Below are 23040 nucleotides of genomic sequence, written 5' to 3' on the forward strand. Positions count from 1 at the left end.
CCGGATCCGGCATTCCGGCACGACGCCGGATCGCACCTGACGCCGAAAACCTGATGTGTGAAAGTAGCCTAACTGTTTTATTTCCCAACGCATTTCAAAGTGTATACCACTTCTTCCTCAGGGGATGACATATATCATATATGTCATCCCCTGAGGAAGAAGTGGTATACACTTTGAAACGCGTTGGGAAATAAAACAGTTAATCTTTTCTCATAACCTGGGTTCGTGAATTTGTCAAGCAGCGCACTGAAGTCCATGAATTTATTCCATAAAAATCTGAAGTCCGGTAGCTCTGGCTGAGGGGATGATGTGGGACATTAGGGGTAGTAGTCCGGTGGCTCTGACAGGATGATGTGGGATATTAGGGGTAGTAATCCGGTAGCTCTGGCTGATGGGATGATGTGGGATATTAAGGGTAGTAATCTGGTAGCTCTGGCTGACGGAACGATGTGGGATATTAGGGTAGTAATCCGGTAGCTCTGGCTGACGGAACGATGTGGGATATTAAGGGTAGTAATCTGGTAGCTCTGGCTGACGGAACGATGTGGGATATTAAGGGTAGTAATCTGGTAGCTCTGGCTGACGGAACGATGTGGGATATTAGGGTAGTAATCTGGTAGCTCTGGCTGACAGGATGATGTGAGATATTAGGGGTAGTAGTCAGGTGGCTTTGACGGGATGATGTGGGATATTAGGGGTAGTAATCCGGTAGCTCTGGCTGACGGAACGATGTGGGATATTAAGGGTAGTAATCTGGTAGCTCTGGCTGACGGAACGATGTGGGATATTAGGGTAGTAGTCCGGTATCTCTGGCTGATGGGATGATGTGGGATATTATAGTGAATGTGGCTAAGAGGAGTGGGCGGGGCTATAAACTCCGCTTTATATAATCATGATTTGTTATAACTAACCGTACTTAGTTACTATGCCTGGGCAGCGCCAGGCTCTTCAGCTAGTATGAAATAATTGTGGGATTGCATTGTGTTCCTACTTAGATTTTTATTTCCCAGTTTTCAGCACACTGTATTGTAAAGTGACCGGTGTCAGGTAAATCTACAAAACGTCCTGCACATTACATTTGGCTATGCGGAAAAATAAAAAAGACAGTTACGAAAAATTGCCTGGTCCTTAAGGGGTTAACAGTGAGGACCAAGCTGCTGCTAATAGTCCTGTGGTATTATGGTTCGGGGGTCCTGGTTACCAGGACTGTGTGCTGGGGCGACCACCAGGCAGATACCGCCAGCACATAGCGTACAGCACATCCCACAGATATAGGTGTCCCGGGAGCGGTGGGTCTCCCGAGCTACCACCACGCGTGTTTACCGTCCACCTGACAGCCAGTGACGTTCCCTTCCGGTGAGCGCTGATGACGTCACCGCACTGTAGCGCCGCCACGTCTCTTTGGAGCGGGTTTCCGGCGGCTAGCTTCCGGCTCCGTTCCTGCAGACATGTCGGTGTCAGTGGTGTCCGTGGTATCGCGCTTCTTGGAGGAATATGTCAGCTCCACTCCTCAGCGGCTGAAGCTGCTGGACGCCTACCTGCTGTACATCCTGCTGACCGGCGCCATGCAGTTCCTGTACTGCCTGCTGGTGGGCACCTTCCCATTCAACTCCTTCCTGTCCGGATTCACCTCCTGCGTGGGCGCCTTCATCCTGGGCGGTAAGAGGGCGTTTATGTGCCCCCTATAGGGGGCCTTCATGTCACCTGTCACAGACACTACAGCTCTCTGTAGCTCCCCCATTGCAGGTGTAGTCACAGAGTTAGGATAGGAGCGTGCTCAGAGGGATCTCCCCTTCTATCTCATCACCGCTCCATCTGTTCTCTATGGCACTGCTGGAGGGAGGTGGTACAGGCCCGTCTAGTCCTGGCAGGCTTACTCTTCTCTATGGCACTGCTGGAGGGAGGGGGTACAGGCCCGTGTATTCCTGGCAGGCTTACACTTCTGTATGGCACTGCTGGAGGTAGGGGGTACAGGCCCGTCTATTCCTGGCAGGCCTACTCTTCTGTATGGCACTGCTGGAGGTAGGGGGTACAGGCCCGTCTTTTCCTGGCAGGCTTACTCTTCTCTGTGGCACTGCTGGAGGTAGGGGGTACAGGCCCGTCTAGTCCTGGCAGGCTTACTCTTCTCTATGGCACTGCTGGAGGTAGGGGGTACAGGCCCGTCTATTCCTGGCCAGCTTACTCTTCTCTATGGCACTGCTGGAGGGAGGGGGTACAGGCCCGTCTATTCCTGGAAAGCTAACTCTTCTCTATGGCATTGCTGGAGGGAGGGGGTACAGGTCCCTCTATTCCTGGCAGGCTTACTATTCTCTATGGCATTGCTGGAGGGAGGGGGTACATGCCCGTCTATTCCTGGCAGGCTTACTATTCTCTATGCCACTGCTGGAGGGAGGGGGTACAGGTCCCTCTATTCCTGGCAGGCTTACTCTTCTCTATGGCACTGCTGGAGGGAGGGGGTACAGGCCCGTCTATTCCTGGCAGGCTTACTCTTCTGTATGGCACTGCTGGAGGTAGGGGGTACAGGCCCGTCTATTCCTGGCAGGCTTACTCTTCTCTGTGGCACTGCTGGAGGTAGGGGGTACAGGCCCGTCTAGTCCTGGCAGGCTTACTCTTCTCTATGGCACTGCTAGAGGTAGGGGGTACAGGCCCGTCTATTCCTGGCCAGCTTACTCTTATCTATGGCACTGCTGGAGGGAGGGGGTACAGGCCCGTCTATTCCTGGAAAGCTAACTCTTCTCTATGGCATTGCTGGAGGGAGGGGGTACAGGTCCCTCTATTCCTGGCAGGCTTACTATTCTCTATGGCATTGCTGGAGGGAGGGGGTACATGCCCGTCTATTCCTGGCAGGCTTACTATTCTCTATGGCACTGCTGGAGGGAGGGGGTACAGGCCCGTGTATTCCTGGCAGGCTTACTCTTCTCTATGGCACTGCTGGAGGGAGTGGGTACAGACCGCTCTATTCCTGGCAGGCTTACACTTCTGTATGGCACTGCTGGAGGGAGGGGGTACAGGCCCGTCTATTCCTGGCAGGCTTACTCTTCTGTATGGCACTGCTGGAGGGAGGGGGTACAGGCCCGTCTATTCCTGGCAGGCTTACTCTTCTCTATGGCACTGCTGGAGGGAGGGGGTACAGGCCCGTCTATTCCTGGCAGGCTTACTCTTCTGTATGGCACTGCTGGAGGTAGGGGGTACAGGCCCGTCTATTCCTGGCAGGCTTACTCTTCTCTGTGGCACTGCTGGAGGTAGGGGGTACAGGCCCGTCTAGTCCTGGCAGGCTTACTATTCTCTATGGCACTGCTGGAGGTAGGGGGTACAGGCCCGTCTATTCCTGGCAGGCTTACTCTTCTCTATGGCACTGCTGGAGGGAGGGGGTACAGGCCCGTCTATTCCTGGCCAGCTTACTCTTCTCTATGGCACTGCTGGAGGGAGGGGGTACAGGCCCGTCTATTCCTGGAAAGCTAACTCTTCTCTATGGCATTGCTGGAGGGAGGGGGTACAGGTCCCTCTATTCCTGGCAGGCTTACTCTTCTCTATGGCACTGCTGGAGGGAGGGGGTACAGGCCGTCCTGGCAGGCTTACTCTTCTCTGTGGCACTGCTGGAGGGAGGGGGTACAGGCCCGTCTAGTCCTGGCAGGCTTACTCTTCTCTGTGGCACTGCTGGAGGGAGGGGGTACAGACCGCTCTATTCCTGGCAGGCTTACTCTTCTGTATGGCACTGCTGGAGGGAGGGGATACAGGCCCGTCTATTCCTGGCAGGCTTACTCTTCTCTATGGCACTGCTGGAGGTAGGGGGTACAGGCCCCTCTATTCCTGGCAGGCTTACTCTTCTCTATGGCACTGCTGGAGGTAGGGGGTACAGACCCGTCAATTCCTGGCAAGCTTACTCTTCTCTATGGCACTGCTGGAGGGAGGGGGTACAGGCTCGTCTATTCCTGGCAGGCTTACTATTCTCTATGGCACTGCTGGAGGGAGGGAGTACAGGCCCGTCTATTCCTGGCAAGCTTACTCTTCTCTATGGCACTGCTGGAGGGAGGGGGTACAGGCCCGTCTATTCCTGGCAGGCTTACTATTCTCTATGGCACTGCTGGAGGGAGGGAGTACAGGCCCGTCTATTCCTGGCAGGCTTACTATTCTCTATGGCACTGCTGGAGGTAGGGGGTACAGGCCCCTCTATTCCTGGCAGGCTTACTCTTCTCTATGGCACTGCTGGAGGTAGGGGGTACAGACCCGTCAATTCCTGGCAAGCTTACTCTTCTCTATGGCACTGCTGGAGGGAGGGGGTACAGGCTCGTCTATTCCTGGCAGGCTTACTATTCTCTATGGCACTGCTGGAGGGAGGGAGTACAGGCCCGTCTATTCCTGGCAGGCTTACTATTCTCTATGGCACTGCTGGAGGTAGGGGATACAGGCCCCTCTATTCCTGGCAGGCTTACTCTTCTCTATGGCACTGCTGGAGGTAGGGGGTACAGGCCCGTCTATTCCTGGCAGACTTACTGTTCTCTGTGGCACTGCTGGATGTATGGGGGTACAGACCCCTCTATTCTTGGCAGGCTTCTCTATGGCACTGCTGGTGGTAGGGGGTACAGGTCCCTCTATTCCTGGCAGGCTTACTGTTCTCTATGGCACTGCTGGATGTATGGGGGGTACAGACCCCTCTATTCTTGGCAGACTTACTCTTCTCTATGGCGCTGCTGGAGGTAGGGGGTACAGGTCCCTCTATTCCTGGCAGGCTTACTGTTCTCTATGGCACTGCTGGATGTATGGGGGTACAGACCCCTCTATTCTTGGCAGACCTACCGAGAATGAATCTAGCTGTTGTGCACATGCTAGACTTCTGCAACAGAACCCTGTTCTTGGGATCAGTGGGGTCTTGGGAGTCAGACCCCTACAAATCAACATGTTTTCACTGATCCTATAGAGAAGTGATAACATCTACAGAAGTGAACATGTACAAGGTGACATTTCTGAATAATCTCTCCTGAGAAGTGGCCCAGAAAGGGGTGTCCTTGGCAGCAAATGTCACTGACTTACACTATTACAACATAGTAAAATGTTTGGTAGGCCTCAATCCAAATATTAGGATGGAAATCCTGTACACTCCCATAATTCTCTTAAAGGGGGTTCCTCTTCATCTTCAGCAGGGTATCACTCCTCGTTTCGTGGTTGCTCGGGGTGGTGCCCTCCTGAAGATTGACAGTTTGGACCAGTGACGTGATTTCACCGATAGTCTGAACTTAGTTCTTTGCTTCTGCAGCATCAGATGAGCGCTTTCAAGTTCTATCATGGAGCTTGTAGGCGCTGCTGTTCTTGCTCAGGAGACCGACCACTACTGTTAGACGGCAGATGTGGCCATTTACCATTCCTGAAGATCAGACGGCCACAATAATGAAGAGTGAAGGAAGCGCAGAGGCGCAGCAACCTGGGGTGTGTGTACACTGCAGACTCCTTTGAAATCTATTAATGGCAATGCAAAGATTGTCACTGATTTTTCTGCCAAAGTCTCAGCAGAAATTTTCTGCCTCTCGTAAAATGGGCCTAAAACTCCTGATGAAAATGACATCATGCGTTTTATGGTATAATTCGGGTGTTAACATCTTGTTTTTCCTGCAGTGTGCTTAAGAATCCAGATCAACCCGCAGAATAAAGGAGACTTCTTGGGCATCTCTCCAGAAAGGGCCTTTGCAGACTTCCTTTTTGCCAACACCATCCTGCATCTAGTCGTCATCAACTTTGTTGGATGAGTTTCCTTTCTTCTGTGTCTTGAGGTTGGTATTTTCTGTACTTCGGCCGGTGCATTACAATGCCTTTAATCCAATGCCGCTACATAGATTACTTACAACTTTGTAATGTACGTCCTGGTTTATTCCTCACCGTATCCATATCTGATTGCTGGCTTCTAATGGAAATACATCTACATGGTGAATCCTGACCATGACCTGCTCACATGGGGCAGAGTTCGTTACTGTATGAAATCTGGTATAGTAATCCTTGCATCGATGTAAGTGGGGCATGATGTGCTGTTCTGCTTATTGTATACAAGAATGTTTCCATTCCCTGACAACAAATGGAGCTTGAAAATGGCCACATTGTGGAGTGGAACAGTGCTGAATGTTGTAGTCAGCCCTAACGTCCGACAGCTCAGCGCTGGGGTTGTTGCTTCATACGTGCCTGTATGCCGACTTACCCCCGGGACAATCCACACGGGTATAGTTGTGATAAGCAGGTAACAGTAGAAATAGATGGCACGGCAGACGCACAAAGATGGGCCTGATATACCAGTGTGGGCATAAACTGCAGTTTGCCACGACAGTGACAAGAAGGAAGGGCCGCTATTTGGCTATTTTTCTGTGTGTTTTTTGGGCACCGTGCTGCACTGGCACAGCCCCTCAGCTAACAGTGCAGTAGAAAACAATGAAAAGTGACCCTATTTTGTCAACTACACCCATTTTAAGGGTCTGTCCATTTAAAAAAAAAAAAAAAATAGTTTTTAAATATTCTTAAAATATCAAATTATACAATTTATTAACATTGTTCATGTGGGTAGAGTGGATGTCTTCAGCTCAATGCACCTTTGATCACTGAACTTGCTATTTTAGGCATAATAAAGTATATATATCTTTTCAATTGGACAACCTCTTAAATGAAAAACAAAAACCTTTTGACGTATTGAAGCATATTATTTTTTTTCCATTTTGTGACCATAGGGGTGCAGTGAGCATTTTCACCATACAGAATAGGGATGAATGAACTTGCTCAGATAAGGTGAAAATCACTGCCAAAATTTAGATGGAAACAATTGCCACACTGAATTAAATCATATCAAAAACAGTAGTGAAGAGCAGTCCATGTTTTTACGACCAAGAAAAATCATGGACTCTGAGGCCTTATATGTGTAAATTACCTCTTCAGGGAGGAACCGGACTAGAACCCTAGTTCCACCTATTGAAAGTAGCAATCCTAAGAGTCAATATCGACCTTTTATCAAGCCTTGTCACATGGCATGTGGGGGGGGGAGCCAAACCAGAATCTCTGTAGACAAGTGTTTGGAGATGTTGCCCCTCTATTCCTATTCTATGTAATTTGGCCGTATGAGAGGTTTTTGACTGGGGGTCTAAGGCTTAAAATCTCTCATGCCAGTGTAAGGAGATATGCAGACCATGAAATGCTCCTTTTGAAGAGGGAATTTTCATATTTAATTTCTCAGAGTAAGAGGACTTTAACTCTTGTGCCACCTATTGGAATTTGCAATCCTAAAAGTAATTTTATCAACCCTTTAATGAGCATTGCCGCATGACTTAGTGCCCCGTCACACATAGTGATCTCGCTAGCGAGATCGCTGCTGAGTCACAAGTTTTGTGACGCAACAGCGATCTCACCAGCGAGATCACTGTGTGTGACAGCGATCAGCGAGCGGCCCCCCTGCCGGTATCGCTGATCGCTCTTGGAAAGCCCTGGACATTTCTTTGATCGTAGGTCTCCTGCTGGCCAGCACGCATCGTTGCGTCTGACAGGCGGGAGACCAGCGATCAGCTGGTAACTATTGTAACCGCAGGGTTTCTAAGCACCGTGCGGTGCCTAGAAACCCTCTGTGTACCTTAGTTACCAGCGCGCTGATGCAGGGAGCTGGTAACTAAGGTACACATCGGGTTTCTAAGTGACACACGTCCCTTAGAAACCCTCTGTGTACCTTAGTTACCAGCGCGCTCATGCAGGGAGCTGGTAACTAAAGTACACAGCGACGCCGGGCGCTTGGCGGTGCTGATCGCTGGTGAAGCGATCACATAGCGACTCACCAGCGATCCTGACACATTGATATCGTTGTCGGGATCGCTGGTGAGTCGCTATGTGTGACGGGGCCTTAAGTTATGCTTTGTGCTCAGGTTGGTAAACAGCCCGAAACACATCTGCAAATTGAGTTTCTGGTTTGGCTATTGTCCTAAGTCACAAGGCTCATTAAAGGGTTGATATTGACTTTTAGGATTGTTACTTCCAGTAGGTGGCACTAGAGTTCTAGTCCTCTTCCTACTTGCAGAGGCAATTTGTATATTTAATTTCCTACAGTAGCATTACTTGGTAACATTTATTGGCTAGCCAGAAAAATTATATTTGCAAGCTTTCAGAGGACAAATGCTCCTGCGTCACACAGGTTTAGAAATGAATTACTGAAGTGAAGGAGCCTCTGTGTTCTGAAAGCTGCAAATACAATTTTTTTTGGTTAGCCAATAAAGGTATCACTCTTAAAATACTTGCCCTTTTTGGCATAAGTGTATACACAGTCATCTAGTTGGTATTTTCTCCTAGTGTACTAGATTGAGCCAGTAGAGGGTGCCATTTCTCCACTTTGCAATGAATGTCTGCCTTCTCCATGCAATAAACCTTAATTTCTCCATCACTTTGCTGTCCTCATAGCCAAGGACAATTTTCTATTTCTGCAGTCTCTTTGCAATGATCCAGGTGATTGCAAATGTCCACACTGACGCTCTTATCACAGTGACATATAACTCTTTGTGTTTTTTCTTTTAGTTTCTAGAACTGTTGCCTCATCAGAATGGACACATTTTACACTTTGCTGGACATCGGGATTATTATTATTTTTTGTGACCTCATACTACATTGCCTCGCCAAGAACATGACTTGGAGCCCCAAGTCTGTGATAAAAAATGACATGGTTAATAAATCTGTGACTTTCTTACATTGTTGTCCTGTTATTGCCACACTCAGGGGTCCTGCGTCTGCGGTAAGTTTGTATATAGGCTTCCGGCTGCCATTGCTTCAGTTACCTGATTGGTGGCCATCATCAGGAAAGGGATGTTTTATATACTGCGTTAGATACAGTTGTGGCCAAAAGTATTGACACCCCTGCAATTTTGTCAGATAATACTCAGTTTCTTCCTGAAAATGATTGCAAACACAAATTCTTTGTTATTATCTTCATTTAATTTCTTAATTTGAAGCATGGAGGAGGAGGTGTGATGGTGTGGGGGTGCTTTGCTAGTGACACTGTTGGGGATTTATTCAAAATTGAAGGCATACTGAACCAGCATGGCTACCGCAGCGGCATGCTATTCCATCCGGTTTGCGTTTAGTTGGACCATCATATATTTTACAACAGGACAATGACCCCAAACACACCTCCACGCTGTGTTAGGGCTATTTGACTAAGAACGTGAGTGATGGGGTGCTACACCAGATGACCTGGCCTCCACAGTCACCAGACCTGAACCCAATCGAGATGGTTTGGGGTGAGCTGGACTGCAGAGTGTAGGCAAAAGGGCCAACAAGTGCTAAGCATCTCTGGGAACTCTTCAAGACTGTTGGAAGACCATTTCCAGTGACTACCTCTTGAAACTCATCAAGAGAATGCAAAGCAGTAATCAAAGCAAAAGGTGGCTACTTTGAAGAACCTAGAATATAAGACATATTTTCAGTTGTTTCACACTTTTTTGTTAATTATATAATTCCACATGTGTTAATTCATAGTTTTGATGCCTTCAGAGTGAATCTACAATTTTCATAGTCATGAAAATAAAGAAAACTCTTTGAATGAGAAGGTGTGTCCAAACTTTTGGTCTATACTGTATGTAAAAAGAAAAAAGCCCCACAAATAACCAAATTTAGGTAACTGATGCAGAAATGTCCCAGAAAATCTTCAACATTGAATACTCGTCATGGCAACGTAGCCTTATGGGTCTTCCTACCACTATGTTATCACAATGTACTATGGTCTGCCATCATTTTTACATGTTGAATAGGCACAGAACAATGCACACATGTTGGACTCTAGCAGGTCAAAATGTACTTCTTGCTTTAATGGGGCTTTCCACTTTTTATGGTTTTGACTTTTATTGACCAGCACGGCGTTAAAATAATAAAATCAAATGGTAATCTCCCTCCCCGGGTCCAGCGCTGCTCTAGTCTGTGTATTGGCTGCAGCGGTGATAATCATGAATGCAAAGTTTGTCTCCGCTGCAGCCAATCAGCTTAGCAGTTCTTCCATGTAGATAGTACTAGCCGCTGAGCTCAGTGATTGGCTGTAGCGGTGATTTGCACTATAGTCGTGACTTATGATCAGCGAGGAGGGGTGGGTGCTAATAGTTTTCGAGCACGCCGATGATATTCGAAGTTTGAGTCCCCGCTGCTGTTTCAGTCGCAACACAGGCAGGGGGTCACCTAAAAGCCACGAGACATGCAGCCGCGGGGACTTGAACATTTTCTTTGGCATGCTCGAAATCTCTATTAGCACATGAGCGGGCTCGGATAACGCCTTATCTGAGTTTGCTCGCTCGTCTCTAGTCATGATGTTGCCAACATACAGCATGGAATAGAGGGGAAAGTTGACACTTTATCTGCTGTAGGGGAGTAGAAGCTGATTTTATTTTAACACTGCACTGGCCAATAGAGGCCAAAACCCTTAAAGTGGAAAATCCCTTTAATCTTTATGTCCACCTTCACAAAGATGGCATGAACAAACAAAATTTGCTTTACTCAGCAGATGTTAATTAAAGCAGGTTTTCCCCTAAGGTTGTGCTGCCCTTTGTTTGGGTATCTTAGTATGGGGACAGGTTTACTCTCTTATTAGCCAAAACTGCACACATAGTATCAATCTTAGGCTTCTAGGTGCATAGAACACATTGACCATACTTATTGCTAAAAGTCCAGTGTATTGAGGGGATGTGCCCACAACCTCTACCACTCTAAAGGGGAGCCAAATAATCCACATAAAGCAGTCCATGGTTTCCATAAAGGAGCGATCCAGTGCCTCTCTTTCCCGGATGCAAACGGAACTGCTGATCTGACAGCCAATGTGACTGTTTCCAATTCTTGGCAGGTATAGTCTATGCGTCCTGTTCTAATTTATAGCCAGGCCCATGACTCGTGCCAGTCATTCATGAGGCCTAGCAAGAGGCCAGTAGTTGCCACCTTAGTAGCACTTCTCACCACTTGAAACAAGTACTGGATATCCCCTTTAAATCTGGTCCAAAGATGCCTAGTTGAGTATGAGGCTGTGATCTGTAGCCAGCAAGTTTTCCAGGCACATCATATGTAAAGGACTTAACCGCGGGAAGTGAGTAGAGCTTGCGATGTCTTCCATAAGGGGCAGATACATTAACTGGCACTGGTTTCAAGGCCAAATATTACTGTATGCTGCTGCTATTTTGTGGTGTAATGCGAGTGATTGGGGTTGCATTACCTTCAAGGTTCCGTCACAAGTTGCAAAGTCAAAAACATTTGGATTTTTTTGCAACTTGTACCTTGTAGATCGCAATGTCATCTCATTCACTTGCACTATACTGTCATGAAGCCGAGGCATACAGAAATCTTTGGCTATGTGACTTGCGTTGCTGCTGCCTAACCCTGGAATAGCTGGTCATTTAGGGTTACATTCTGAAATCTGGACAATTGCAAAGCTTTTTGTACATAAAATTACATATATACAATTTCTTGACACAAAACAAATTTAGTTGAGAAAAGAAAAGCGCTCAAAAGTGAAGCAGCTCCCTGCACAGCACTTAAAGGGGATGTCCATTTCTAGAATTCAGTTCTGAATTACAAACACGTACAAGATCCATATATCTTAGATTGTAAATACAGCCCCAAAGAAATCTTTTGGCCTCTTAAGTGGGGTTTAAAAAGGTTTGTGATTATATCCTCCTTAGGCCATGTTCCATCATAGCATAAGTGCAGCATTTTTTCTATTGCAATTTTTGTACAGAAAATCCGCTGCGATAAACTGTCCAAGCAAAGTGGATGCAGCTTCATGAAAACTCGTCCCCCCGTGCTGTTATAGACAGATGAAATGAGCGGTTTTAGTGCATTCTTTCCCTACAGGCTTCTATAGGGGGACTGAATAAAGGCATCAAAAATACAGCTGTGGTTTTAAGTGCAAAATCAAAGCTTTTATTAACTAAAAACATTTAAATCTACACCAAAAATGCATTAATTAAAGGGGAAAACATTAAAAAGGAACAATTAGAGAATATTGTTATTGGATATTCTCATGCAAAAGCATGCAGATAAAAAAATAATAGAAAAAATGCAGCATTTACGCTATGTGAGAACACGATCTTCTGGATTCCACGAGTAGAAAATCTGTATAGGTATATCAATTGCCCACGGAGGTGAAACTCCATTCAGATCAGTATAACAAGGATTCCTAATACACCTGTGTGTATGAACCTGACAATAAATACAATACAGCTATATTCAACATGTGACCTCCAAATATGGTCCATTTCATATGGGCATAATACAAGTGCATGTCTTCTAACGTTGCATGACATTAAATATGTCCTACCAAGCTAACAGTATCATTGGTTCTGATAATGCTGTTAGTTTGGGTGAACTTAGACCCTTGGTTGCGCTCGAACTTGCAGCAAAATGCACTTGTTTCGGGCCAAATCAACACAGAAGTTTTTCTCATCCAGTAAAAAAAAATGGACAATACACAGTCCCATGCAAGTAAGAATTAGTGATGAACGAACGTGCTTGTGAGCTGACTGAGTGCCTTCGGCATGCTCAAAAAATATGTTTGAGTCCCCACAGCTGCATGTCTCGTGGCTGTTCAACAGCAGCAACACATACAGGGATCAGGACTGTGGAGTTGGAGCCAATTTTGGTGGAGTCGGAGTTGGTGTCATGGAAATTGAGGAGTTGGAGGTTTGGCTTACCGACTCAACAGCCCTGGTATGAATGAGTCGGTGTCATGGAAATTGAGGAGTTGGAGGTTTGGCTTACCGACTCAACAGCCCTGGTATGAATGAGTCGGTGTCATGGAAATTGAGGAGTTGGAGGTTTGGCTTACCGACTTCACATCCCTGGTATGAATGAGTCGGTGTCATGGAAATTGAGGAGTCGGAGGTTTGGCTTACCAACTCCACAGCCCTGGCAGGGATTGCCTGTTAGGCACATACTGGTACCTGAGAAGAAGCGGTACCAGAGGCGTAGCTAGGGTTTCAGTTAAGGGGGGGCGAAACTTCTGAGTGGGCCCCTAACTAGGTAACTTTGATTGCAACTCGGTGACACCCCCTAATAGTGGATGTAGGAGATGACTGCGCTGGTACTGAAAATAATCTCTATATAAAGACCAATATAGATATTACCACCATATGGTCAGTGGTAAATACCAGTCATACAAAACATGATTACTGCACAGTTATAGTTGGTGTCTTACCACTGACGATCTTTCTGATGGAATCGCTCACTTTTCACATCTTTTCCACCTGGCCCAGACTGACATGACAATTCTCCAGCCAGGACTCTGCTACAGAGAATACAACAACGACATGTTTCACTTCTCATATTCCAGCTCCATCACCATGTATCCCAAACCTGCACAAACCCCTCATCCTGCTGATACCCCAATACTGAGCCGCTGCTGCCGTATGTGTCCCTATTACTACACGTGATACCCCAATGCTGAACCGCTGCTGCCGTATGTGTCCCTATTACTACACGTGATACCCCAATGCTGAGCCGCTGCTGCCGTATGTGTTCCTATTACTGCACCGGATACCCCAATGCTGAGCCGCTGCTGCTGTATGTGTCCCTATTACTGCACCTGATACCCCAATACCGAGCCTCTGCTGCCGTATGTGTCCCTATTACTGCACCTGATACCCCAATACTGAGCCTCTGCTGCCGTATATGTACCTATTACTGCACCTGATACCCCAATGCTGAGTCGCTGCTGCCGTATGTGTCCCTATTACTGCACCGGATACCCCAAAGCTGAGCCTCTGCTGCTGTATGTGTCCCTATTACTGCACCTGATACCCCAATGCTGAGCCGCTGCTGCCGTATGTGTCCCTATTACTGCACCGGATACCCCAATGCTGAGCCGCTGCTGCTGTATGTGTCCCTATTACTGCACCTGATAACCCAATACCGAGCCTCTGCTGCCGTATGTGTCCCTATTACTGCACCTGATACCCCAATACTGAGCCTCTGCTGCCGTATATGTACCTATTACTGCACCTGATACCCCAATGCTGAGTCGCTGCTGCCGTATGTGTCCCTATTACTGCACCGGATACCCCAATGCTGAGCCACTGCTGCCGTATATGTCCCTATTACTGCACCTGATACCCCAATGCTGAGCCTCTGCTGCTGTATGTGTCCCTATTACTGCACCTGATACCCCAATGCTGAGCCGCTGCTGCCGTTTGTGTCCCTATTACTGCACCGGATACCCCAATGCTGAGCCGCTGCTGCTGTATGTGTCCCTATTACTGCACCTGATACCCCAATACCGAGCCTCTGATGCCGTATGTGTCCCTATTACTGCACCTGATACCCCAATGCTGAGCCACTGCTGCCGTATATGTCCCTATTACTGCACCTGATACCCCAATGCTGAGCCTCTGCTGCTGTATGTGTCCCTATTACTGCACCTGATACCCCAATGCTGAGCCTCTGCTGCCGTATGTGTCCCTATTACTGCACCTGATACCCCCTATACACACGGCTCCGCTCCGCACCCCCTATACACACACGGCTCCGCTCCGTACACACGCAGCTCCGCTCCGTACACCCTGTACACACGTGGCTCTGCTCCGTACACCCCGTACACACACGGCTCTGCTCCGTACACCTTGTACACAAACAATATATTCACATCTTTGTTTTAATTTCAATCTAATGTGTAAAACGTGGAGTTTTATTTCAAATAAAGGATTTTTTTCTTGTGTGTTTATTTCCAAACTTACTATGGGGTTAGTAATGGGGGATTACTATCCCCTGGGCTTGATATCAGCTGCTAATACAATGCTGACACCAACCCCAACCCTATCACCCCATTTGCCACCGTTACAGGGCAAGTGGGAAGAGCAAGGCTAAGTGCCAGATTTGGCAGATCTTATGGATGCCCCATTTTTGGGGTGGCTGAGGGCTGATGTTGGTAACCTGGGGGCAATATTTATGGCCCCTTCCCAGGCTATTAATATCAACCAACAGCAGTCTGTTTAGTCTTGCTGGTTTTAATTTATTTTTTCTAAATTCACCAACACCGGCTGCGAGCTGTTAATAGCCTGGGAACTTTTAGGATATTGTCCCTTTTCACAGATTATTAACATCCGGCCGCAGCGGTGAGCTTTCCCTCTGCTGGTTATGAAAATTATGCAGGAGCCCATGCCATTTTTTATTTAGTGCTTAATTTTACACAGGAGGGACACACAGCTGCTGCTGAATACAACTCCCATCAATGTCGCCTGGTGGCACTGATCACTGGGAAACCAGGCGACAATAATGAGAGCTGCCTCTGCAGGTTTTTCACACGGACATACGGTTCGTGTGAAATACCTGACGTGCGCTCCACCACTGGATACAATGGGCATGTGTGTGTCCGTATTTGTGGTCCTTAAGAAACGGATGTTTGAAGGGGGCCTAAGGACACGGTCACACCTTCAGTATTTGGTCAGTAGTTTACCTCAGTATCTGTAAGCCAACACCAGGAGTGAGTGATAAGTACAGAAGTGGTGACGTGTTTCTTTTATACTTTTCCTCTGATTGTTCCTCTCCTGGTTTTGGCTTACAGATACTGATGTAAAATGCTGACCAAATACTGAGCGTGTGAACTTGGTCATAGGCCTCATTCTCATGTTTATATTTAAATACAAACATGAAAAAATTGTACCAGAGTCATCAATGTTTTGGATCATCGTGTCCGTTTCTGCCATCAGTGTGTCTGTTGTTACCATCCATGTGTCCGATTTTACCATGAAATGTATCCGTTTTTACCATCAGTGTGTCATCCGTGTGTGATCAGTGTGCCTGTTGTTACCATCAATATATCGATTTTTACCATCAGTGTGTCATCAGGGTGTGTGTTTTTACCATCAGGGTCATTAGTGGTTTTCCGGTGTGAATAAAGACATAAATAAATTAGAAAGCATCTGCTTCAGACAGCACACTAATGTCACAGAGACGCCATCCGTGTGTTGTACGTGTTTTTCACGGACCCATAACCTTGTATTAGGCATTTTCATCTGTGATACCGGAAATAAATGGACATGCCTCCCTGAGTTTTGCACAGACACACGGTCTTTTAAAAAACATGGATATGTGAATAGCAGTATGTGTTGAATCTATGAAAAAAAAAACGGATAGAACATGTACGTGCAACAAGGCCGTGTGAATTATGGCGAAGTATGTAAAAACCTATAGGACATGGAATGCCTTCGGTAACTAGCAGTTTTCCACAGATCGCTGTATTGTTTTGCAGGAGCGTAATATCCCTTGCCAATCTGTGGCTGAGGCCCATGACCCGCACACCGGCAGTCTGGGCATGTATTATTACCATATGGCAGTATGGAGACTGAGAGAACCCAGCCTGCAGTTCCCTTTCAGAAGCATAGGTGGCAGTGTTGCCCACCACTTGGTCTGTCCTATAGTGCAGGTGTCATTTCACAACAAGCGGTATAAAAGCGTAAACCACAGCTAGTCTGTAAGAGAAAAGGGCAGCTAAAAATAATCCTTCCCTTACAGTTAACGCTATCATCACCATAGAAAAGGCTTGCTAATGTTACCAAACATTACACTGCTCTGTCACATGTACGATGTCAGGGTTCTGCGCACATTTACCACAGGCCATCTTGTTCCTGCCATCCTTCAGCAATGACTTCTACATGCCTCCTGCTTTCTGAAGATGGCCGACTTGTTCTGCTGTGTAGTTACATGCATACATTAATTGCAGCTAATCTGTTCCCCACGCGAGTTATCGCCATGGTGATTGAGACAACAGTAACATCACACTTTAGCATTGTTTCAGGTTCTCACCTCACTACGTGCGGCTTTACCACACATACGTCATGGCACACTTCTCTGCCCTTGTGGTTGCCCACCTGCCTCGTGCGCTCGCCTATGAGGCGCATCCTGTTGATCACGTCTGACTGTTTAGTCTGTATTTCTAAATCTGCAACTTTCAAGAGGATGTGGCCGACAAATTGAGAGAGGCTTCAAAGGCGGCCTAGTTTTGTCATGAAGCGGTTGACTGAACAATGGCTTGGTCTTGTGCACCTGCATAACGCCCCTACAAAACCGCCAATCTTGACCTATTTTTTATTTTTAAGCAGTGGAAACAAGGAAGTGCCTAAGCGGAAAGTTCGACGTCATGGAGCGGACGCGGGCGTTCAGTGCGCCGGATATCTATAAGCAATGAGCTTCAAAAAACAAATCTCGTGTGGAAAAATATCACCACATATAACACTGAGGCTGCAACTACTGTATTCACAGATGCCAAATAATGCATGTATTCTCAATACACAGGACATATGTCCTTTATGTGCGTCCATAGCATTAGAAATAGTAGGGGCCCTATTAAAGTGTCTCATGGAATTGCCCTAGATGTTCCATGTGTGTATGGGATGATGTCATCACATCTGATGGCAATCATCCTATTTCTTATTTTATACCATTATATGCCTTCACACACCCTTTTTTATGTTGGACTACCCCTTTAAGGTAACACACAGTTTAATAATTGTGAATGTCATTAGACATTTGTAGTCTGCTTACAATTAATGTGACTCACTGTAAAGATCCTGACTGCCTTCTAAGAACGGGGTCACACGAGCATTGATGCTTGTGGGTGGATAGGATCAATTATCTTAATGACACTCAGATCAGACTGATCAGAATTTGATCCGATTCTCCATTTGTGTGAGTGTGCGGAAATCAGACTGCATTATGATGTCATCCTCGAACACATAGACGTGAGTGGGTGAGAGATGATTTGCGCAGCAACTCAAAGGAAATAAAGCGCTGATCAGCAATGTATAACATTGGACAGAGTACTATCCTATAAAACATGGAATAGGATTCGAATGACGTATACACTTGTGTGAGCGAGGCGTAACACTGATATCAGTCCTATTTCCTTACCCAACTTTGCCGTTAACAATGTTCTATTGCTAAAAACACAGAATAGTTGATAACCTCTATCAACTGGGGTCGGGATGCTAAAACCACTTGTAAGGCAATCCCATAAAGAAGAGATTGAATACACACAAATGCTCGAAGCACATGCCCTGTCCCGGCGATTGGTGGAGGTCTCTGCTGTTGGAGCCCTATCCTATGGTGAGGTGATATCTTCTTGATACCAGAAAACCCTTGCAACTAATATCTGCAAAGAAATTTCCTGTCACCCCACTATCATCCCTATCCATGTTAATATGTAGGAATATTTCATCTTCTACAAAAAGAATTTATTGATGTTTTTGTTTCTTTCCTTTTGTTAAAGGGAACCTGTCACCAGAAAAAAATGCTACTAACCTGCAGATATGGGGTTAATCTGCAGGCTAATAGCATTATTTACTTGCCCGGTGCCTGCACTTAGGAGAAAATTAACTTTATTCTCTTCAGCAGCTTTTCCGTTTCAGTCACTGGGGTGGTGCCGGCGCTGGGTTAGTCACTGGTGAGAAGACAGAACTAACTGACAGCTGGCCCAAAAATGTCAAGGGCACGATGACAGCTGCCAATCTGTATTCTCAGCAGTGACTGAGCCTGCTCTGCCTCCATGACTGAAACTGAGCCCCCGACCATGATTGACACTGGCTATGCATTGTGGCCTGCTGTCAGTCAGTGCTGGGGCAGGCGGTTTCAGTCACGGGGCCAGCGTCGATACGAGTTTAGTCATCTCTCTTAAGTATACACAGCGGTGACTGTAACTGTGCCCCCGGTCCTGACTGACACTGGCTCTGCAATGTGGCCGGCTGTCAGTCAGGGTCGGGGTCATGTGTAGACTCACAGTGATGACTGAACCCCAGTGCTGCCCCCACTACTGAAACGGGAACACTGCTGAGGAAAATAAGGTTTATTTTCTCCCTGCAACGTTCAGCTAAGTGAAGGCGCCAGTCATCATAATAATGCTATTAACCTGCATATTAACCTCATATATGTGGGTTAATGGTGTTTTTTCTGGTGACAGGTTCCTTTTAAATTAGTGGGAAATTTTCATCTCAAATATTAATGGTATTTTCATAGGACTGACCGCTACCGGAACACAGAGGATCGCCATTCTCAAGACAATTGCATGTCCTAGATGTGCGACTTGCATCTATCAGACATTTATAGCATGTGCTGCCAAATGTCCATAAATTTCTGAGATGACATTTAAAGGGGTTGTCCACTACTTGGACAACCCCTTCTGTATCTCTACTTATACTTACCTCCTGTGCTATTCCAGCAGTGTTGACACTGGCTCTTCTGGGATCGCGTGACATAACAGTGGACAGTTAAGTCTGACCTCTCTCTTCTCTCCTCTGGACAAATCAAGACATCTGGAGGAAGTGAGAGCAGCCAAATCTCTCACCTCATACTGATTTGAATTACCGTCCATTGGACATAGCTAGCTTAGGTACGGAGACGGGGTGCTTGAGCTGAATATTGTGATCTGAGCACCGTCCGTGTTTCATAGACTTGTAAAATCGGCCTAAGGCCAAATTCAGACATCAATATATTACAGTCTAAGCATGAACCACAATGCATGGACTGGCTGTGGGTCTCCCAACTTGAACGTGACCAGAGAAGCCTGGTCAGTCCACACATCGCAGTCCACACTCGGACCATGATATATGGACATCTTAATCTGGACTTACACTTTGTTATAATTATGTTTCTTTCATTCACTAATTTGTTGCAGTTCTTGTGCTTTTAGCTTACCACACAGGGAGGGTATTTATTGCATTTGTATGGGCTGCCTCGGGATGCCAGGGTTTGTTATTTCTGAGTAATACAAGCACAAGTGTAATTTTCTAAATGCCTTAATAGTAATTATCTACCTTCTCCTCATTCTACTCTGACATCACACGCCTCTAATCTCAACTGCTATCCCGCTCCCCACATCTCATCCTTAGAGGGGGACGTGTTTCACAAGTATATCCAAATCGTACACACTTTCAATTTGTAAAGATATACTGTATCTGTTTTAAAGGGAACCTGACAGTAGGATTTATCCCAATGAACTAATTACATTGCAACATTCGTCATGTAACACTGATTTCTAGTAATACCAATGTTAAAGGAAAGTTGCCAGCATAATTGTAAAATCAAAGTCTTAATCTTGTGATGTCACATATTCATATCATTATTAGTCGGATACCGCCCAGTTCATTGTAGTGCCCGTACATTATGCCCAGTTCATATTTTTGGAGACGCAACACCCATAAATTAAGCGAACTGTCATCGCTACAGTAATGCCAAACATGTGGATGCTAATGTGGCTTAGGGTTCATACTTACGAGAGACTCGCACGATTCTTGTGCAAGTCTCTCGCATGAAAAGTTGGCACTGCCGCCGGCACTTGGGCCGGAGCATGTGGCTGCATAGAAATACATGTAGCTGCACGCTCCGGTCCAAGTGCCGGTGGCAGTGCCAGCTTTTCATGTGAGAGACACGCATGAGAATCGTGCGAGTCTCTTGCAAATGAGTATGAGCCCTTAGGCACACTGTGGGGCTCAGAAGGGAAAGGGACATTTGGATTTGGGAACGCCGAATCTGCTTGATTTCTTTTGGGGTGGCGAGGTGCCATAGTGCTTTTCCAGAGCCTTTGTGTTACCATGTGCCAAAGTGAACTCAAAGTGAATAGGGGAAGAGCAGGGTCTTATTCATATTTGATATCACATTGACACTTGGTAAGGTTTTAATACTAGGGGTTAGGACCATCCCAGTTTGAGTACTTGATGCTGGTGGGATGGCTTTTACGCCTTTTTTAATTAAAAAAAAGGTGTTTACTAAGTACCCTATGTTATTTACACGCACTATTGCTTTTACTTATTTACTTACATCAGGGTACATGTTCATTTTGTTTCTGTCTTAGGTTTTGTCTGTTTAATCGCCAGTGTGAACATGCTCCTATTTTGCATGCATATCAACTTATACTCCAGTTCATTTTTTTCGATTAAGTTTCCATCTAAATCTCTGAGTGACGTGATTCAGCTGAAACCCCCGAGGGTTCCATTCACTGAGGCAGCAGAGTTACTCTGAACTCCGTATGGCTTCTGTTCAGCGGTGTCCTTCTTTTCGACAGTGCACAAAACTGTGGACGACGGCACTGTTATGCACGCCTGAAAAGATGGACACCACCTGTCAGACGACATCCACAGTGCCTCCATATGTCTCATTATAGGAATCTTCTGCTGGGGGTTCCTTCTGAATCACATATTTCAGAGATTTACATGGTGTAAGGGCTCAGCGCAGAGCACAGGATAAATCACCTTATTGCGAGCTTTGTAAGGCAGAAAGAACAAATCAACAACAGGAGAAGAATTGGTTTTATTTATTTTTTACGCCGTTCCTGGGGCAGTATAAGTGATTAGGTGACTTTATTCTTCAGTTGGTGCAATACCAGATTTATATAATTTTGCTATATGTTTTACTGCTTTTGCAAAAAAAACCCTAATTCAAAGAAAAAAAACTGTTTTGCATCGCTTTATTCTGAGAGCTATAACTTTTTTATTTCTCCGCTGATGGAGCTCTATGGCAGCTTGTTTGTTGTGGGACAAGATGTCGTTTTTAGTGAGACCTTTTTTTGCTTACATTCAACTTTTTGTTCGCCCTTTTCTTCTACCTTTTCTGTTTGTATCATGAAAAATCATTATTTTTTTGGCAATGGTTTTTTTCTTACAGTGTTCACTGGTGTTTTTTTACGGTCTTCCCCAGAAGAAGCTCAGGCTAAACGGCGTAGGGGTTGGAGAAGTGTGGCTACCTTGGTCTCTCTGAAGGTCTTAATACCAATGATCTCCTCACGTGATGTACATATCCTCTTGTCCTCTAAATCCTAGCACTTTGAAAGCACTTTAGCCATATAACATTGTTGTTTATAGGACTGTTTTTTGTTCTAATACTGCCTTGAGCGATCACATGCTACTCCTACACCTTTGCAGCAGCTCTGTATTTTTATGGTGTCTGTTCCAACTGATATCCTCATTATAGCAATAAGCACTTTACATTGAAAAGCATAATATACAGATACCTTTCTGAGACTTAGCTCATAAAATCAATTATCACACCTGGTTATACAACCATTTTGTTTTTATTTGTAAAATTTGTTTTCAACATGTTAGTCTCTTTTTTGACCTTCAGTACAACCAGCCTTGTATTTATTGCACCTCCCCCATTGGAGGCTTATTCCCACCCTGTTTTCCTATTTTTTTTAATGAGATTTTAAAAAAAATCATGGTTTTTACTATTTTGCTGAAATCTCTTTGTGTCTATCTGCAACAAGTTACAGCTGTTAAGGATAATGCGCTGTTTATTTAATGGCCTTGTCTGACCGTATAGGAACATGCACTGATCATTCCACAGCTCCTGGACAGGGGAGGAAGGAAAATAATATATATGCTTTACATCATGGGTTCACAGATGATTCTTTTTTGTGAGGCAAAACATTTCCCTGCCTGTTTTTAAGCAATGTTTTACCTAAAAGAAAGAATCAGCTGTAATCCTGTGCTGTCCTGTCTGTATACTCTTTTACTTCCTCCCCTGCCCAGGAGCTGTGGAATGATCAGATCATGTTCCTGCACGGTCAGACACAGCCATTACACAGTACACAGCAGGGGCACATTTATAAGATTATCTCAGCACAGGGACATTTTATGTAAACTCATCCAATTGTGGAAATTATTATTTCAAAATAAAATTTGTTCATGGGAAAACCCCTGGCTCTGATGTAAGAGACAAACTACTGAGTAAAACATGGGTAAACCTTGCATATGGGTGAACCTACATTATTTTTATGTCATAAATTGGCATTCCAGCTATAACATACTAGATCGGTGGGACACCCACTTATTGCCCTTGGATGTCTTCGGCAGTCGTAGCCTTTGAATCCAGTGGCAGGACATAACCATGGCTCCCTATAAACCCTCCTAACAATGGTCTTGCGGTTGGGGGAGAATAGTGAATATGAGACTCACAATCGGGGAGGGCCCCTCCAATAGCTATTTCCTATAAGCTGGATCATTTGTAATATCCAGAGACCCTTTAGCTTCATTTCTTTGTCATACAATGAGGGATATGTATATAAACTTGAAGCATTGAAAACAC

At 45.7% G+C, this 23040-nt stretch overlaps 1 protein-coding gene across 1 annotated transcript; it reads left to right on the forward strand.

The window, feature by feature from the left end:
- The first annotated feature begins 1364 nt into the window (after positions 1-1364).
- Positions 1365-8692, forward strand: DAD1 (defender against cell death 1). The gene is made up of 3 exons (XM_073575474.1): positions 1365-1659; positions 5611-5765; positions 8524-8692. Exons 1-2 carry the CDS (start codon positions 1449-1451, stop codon positions 5739-5741), a joined length of 342 nt encoding a protein of 113 aa, XP_073431575.1. The 5' UTR covers positions 1365-1448; the 3' UTR covers positions 5742-5765; positions 8524-8692.
- The last annotated feature ends 14348 nt before the right edge of the window (positions 8693-23040 follow it).

This window comes from Dendrobates tinctorius, unplaced genomic scaffold (genome assembly GCF_039654945.1).
Source record: "Dendrobates tinctorius isolate UK_male_01 unplaced genomic scaffold, ASM3965494v1 ptg000044l, whole genome shotgun sequence".
Taxonomy (NCBI): Eukaryota; Metazoa; Chordata; class Amphibia; order Anura; family Dendrobatidae; genus Dendrobates; species Dendrobates tinctorius.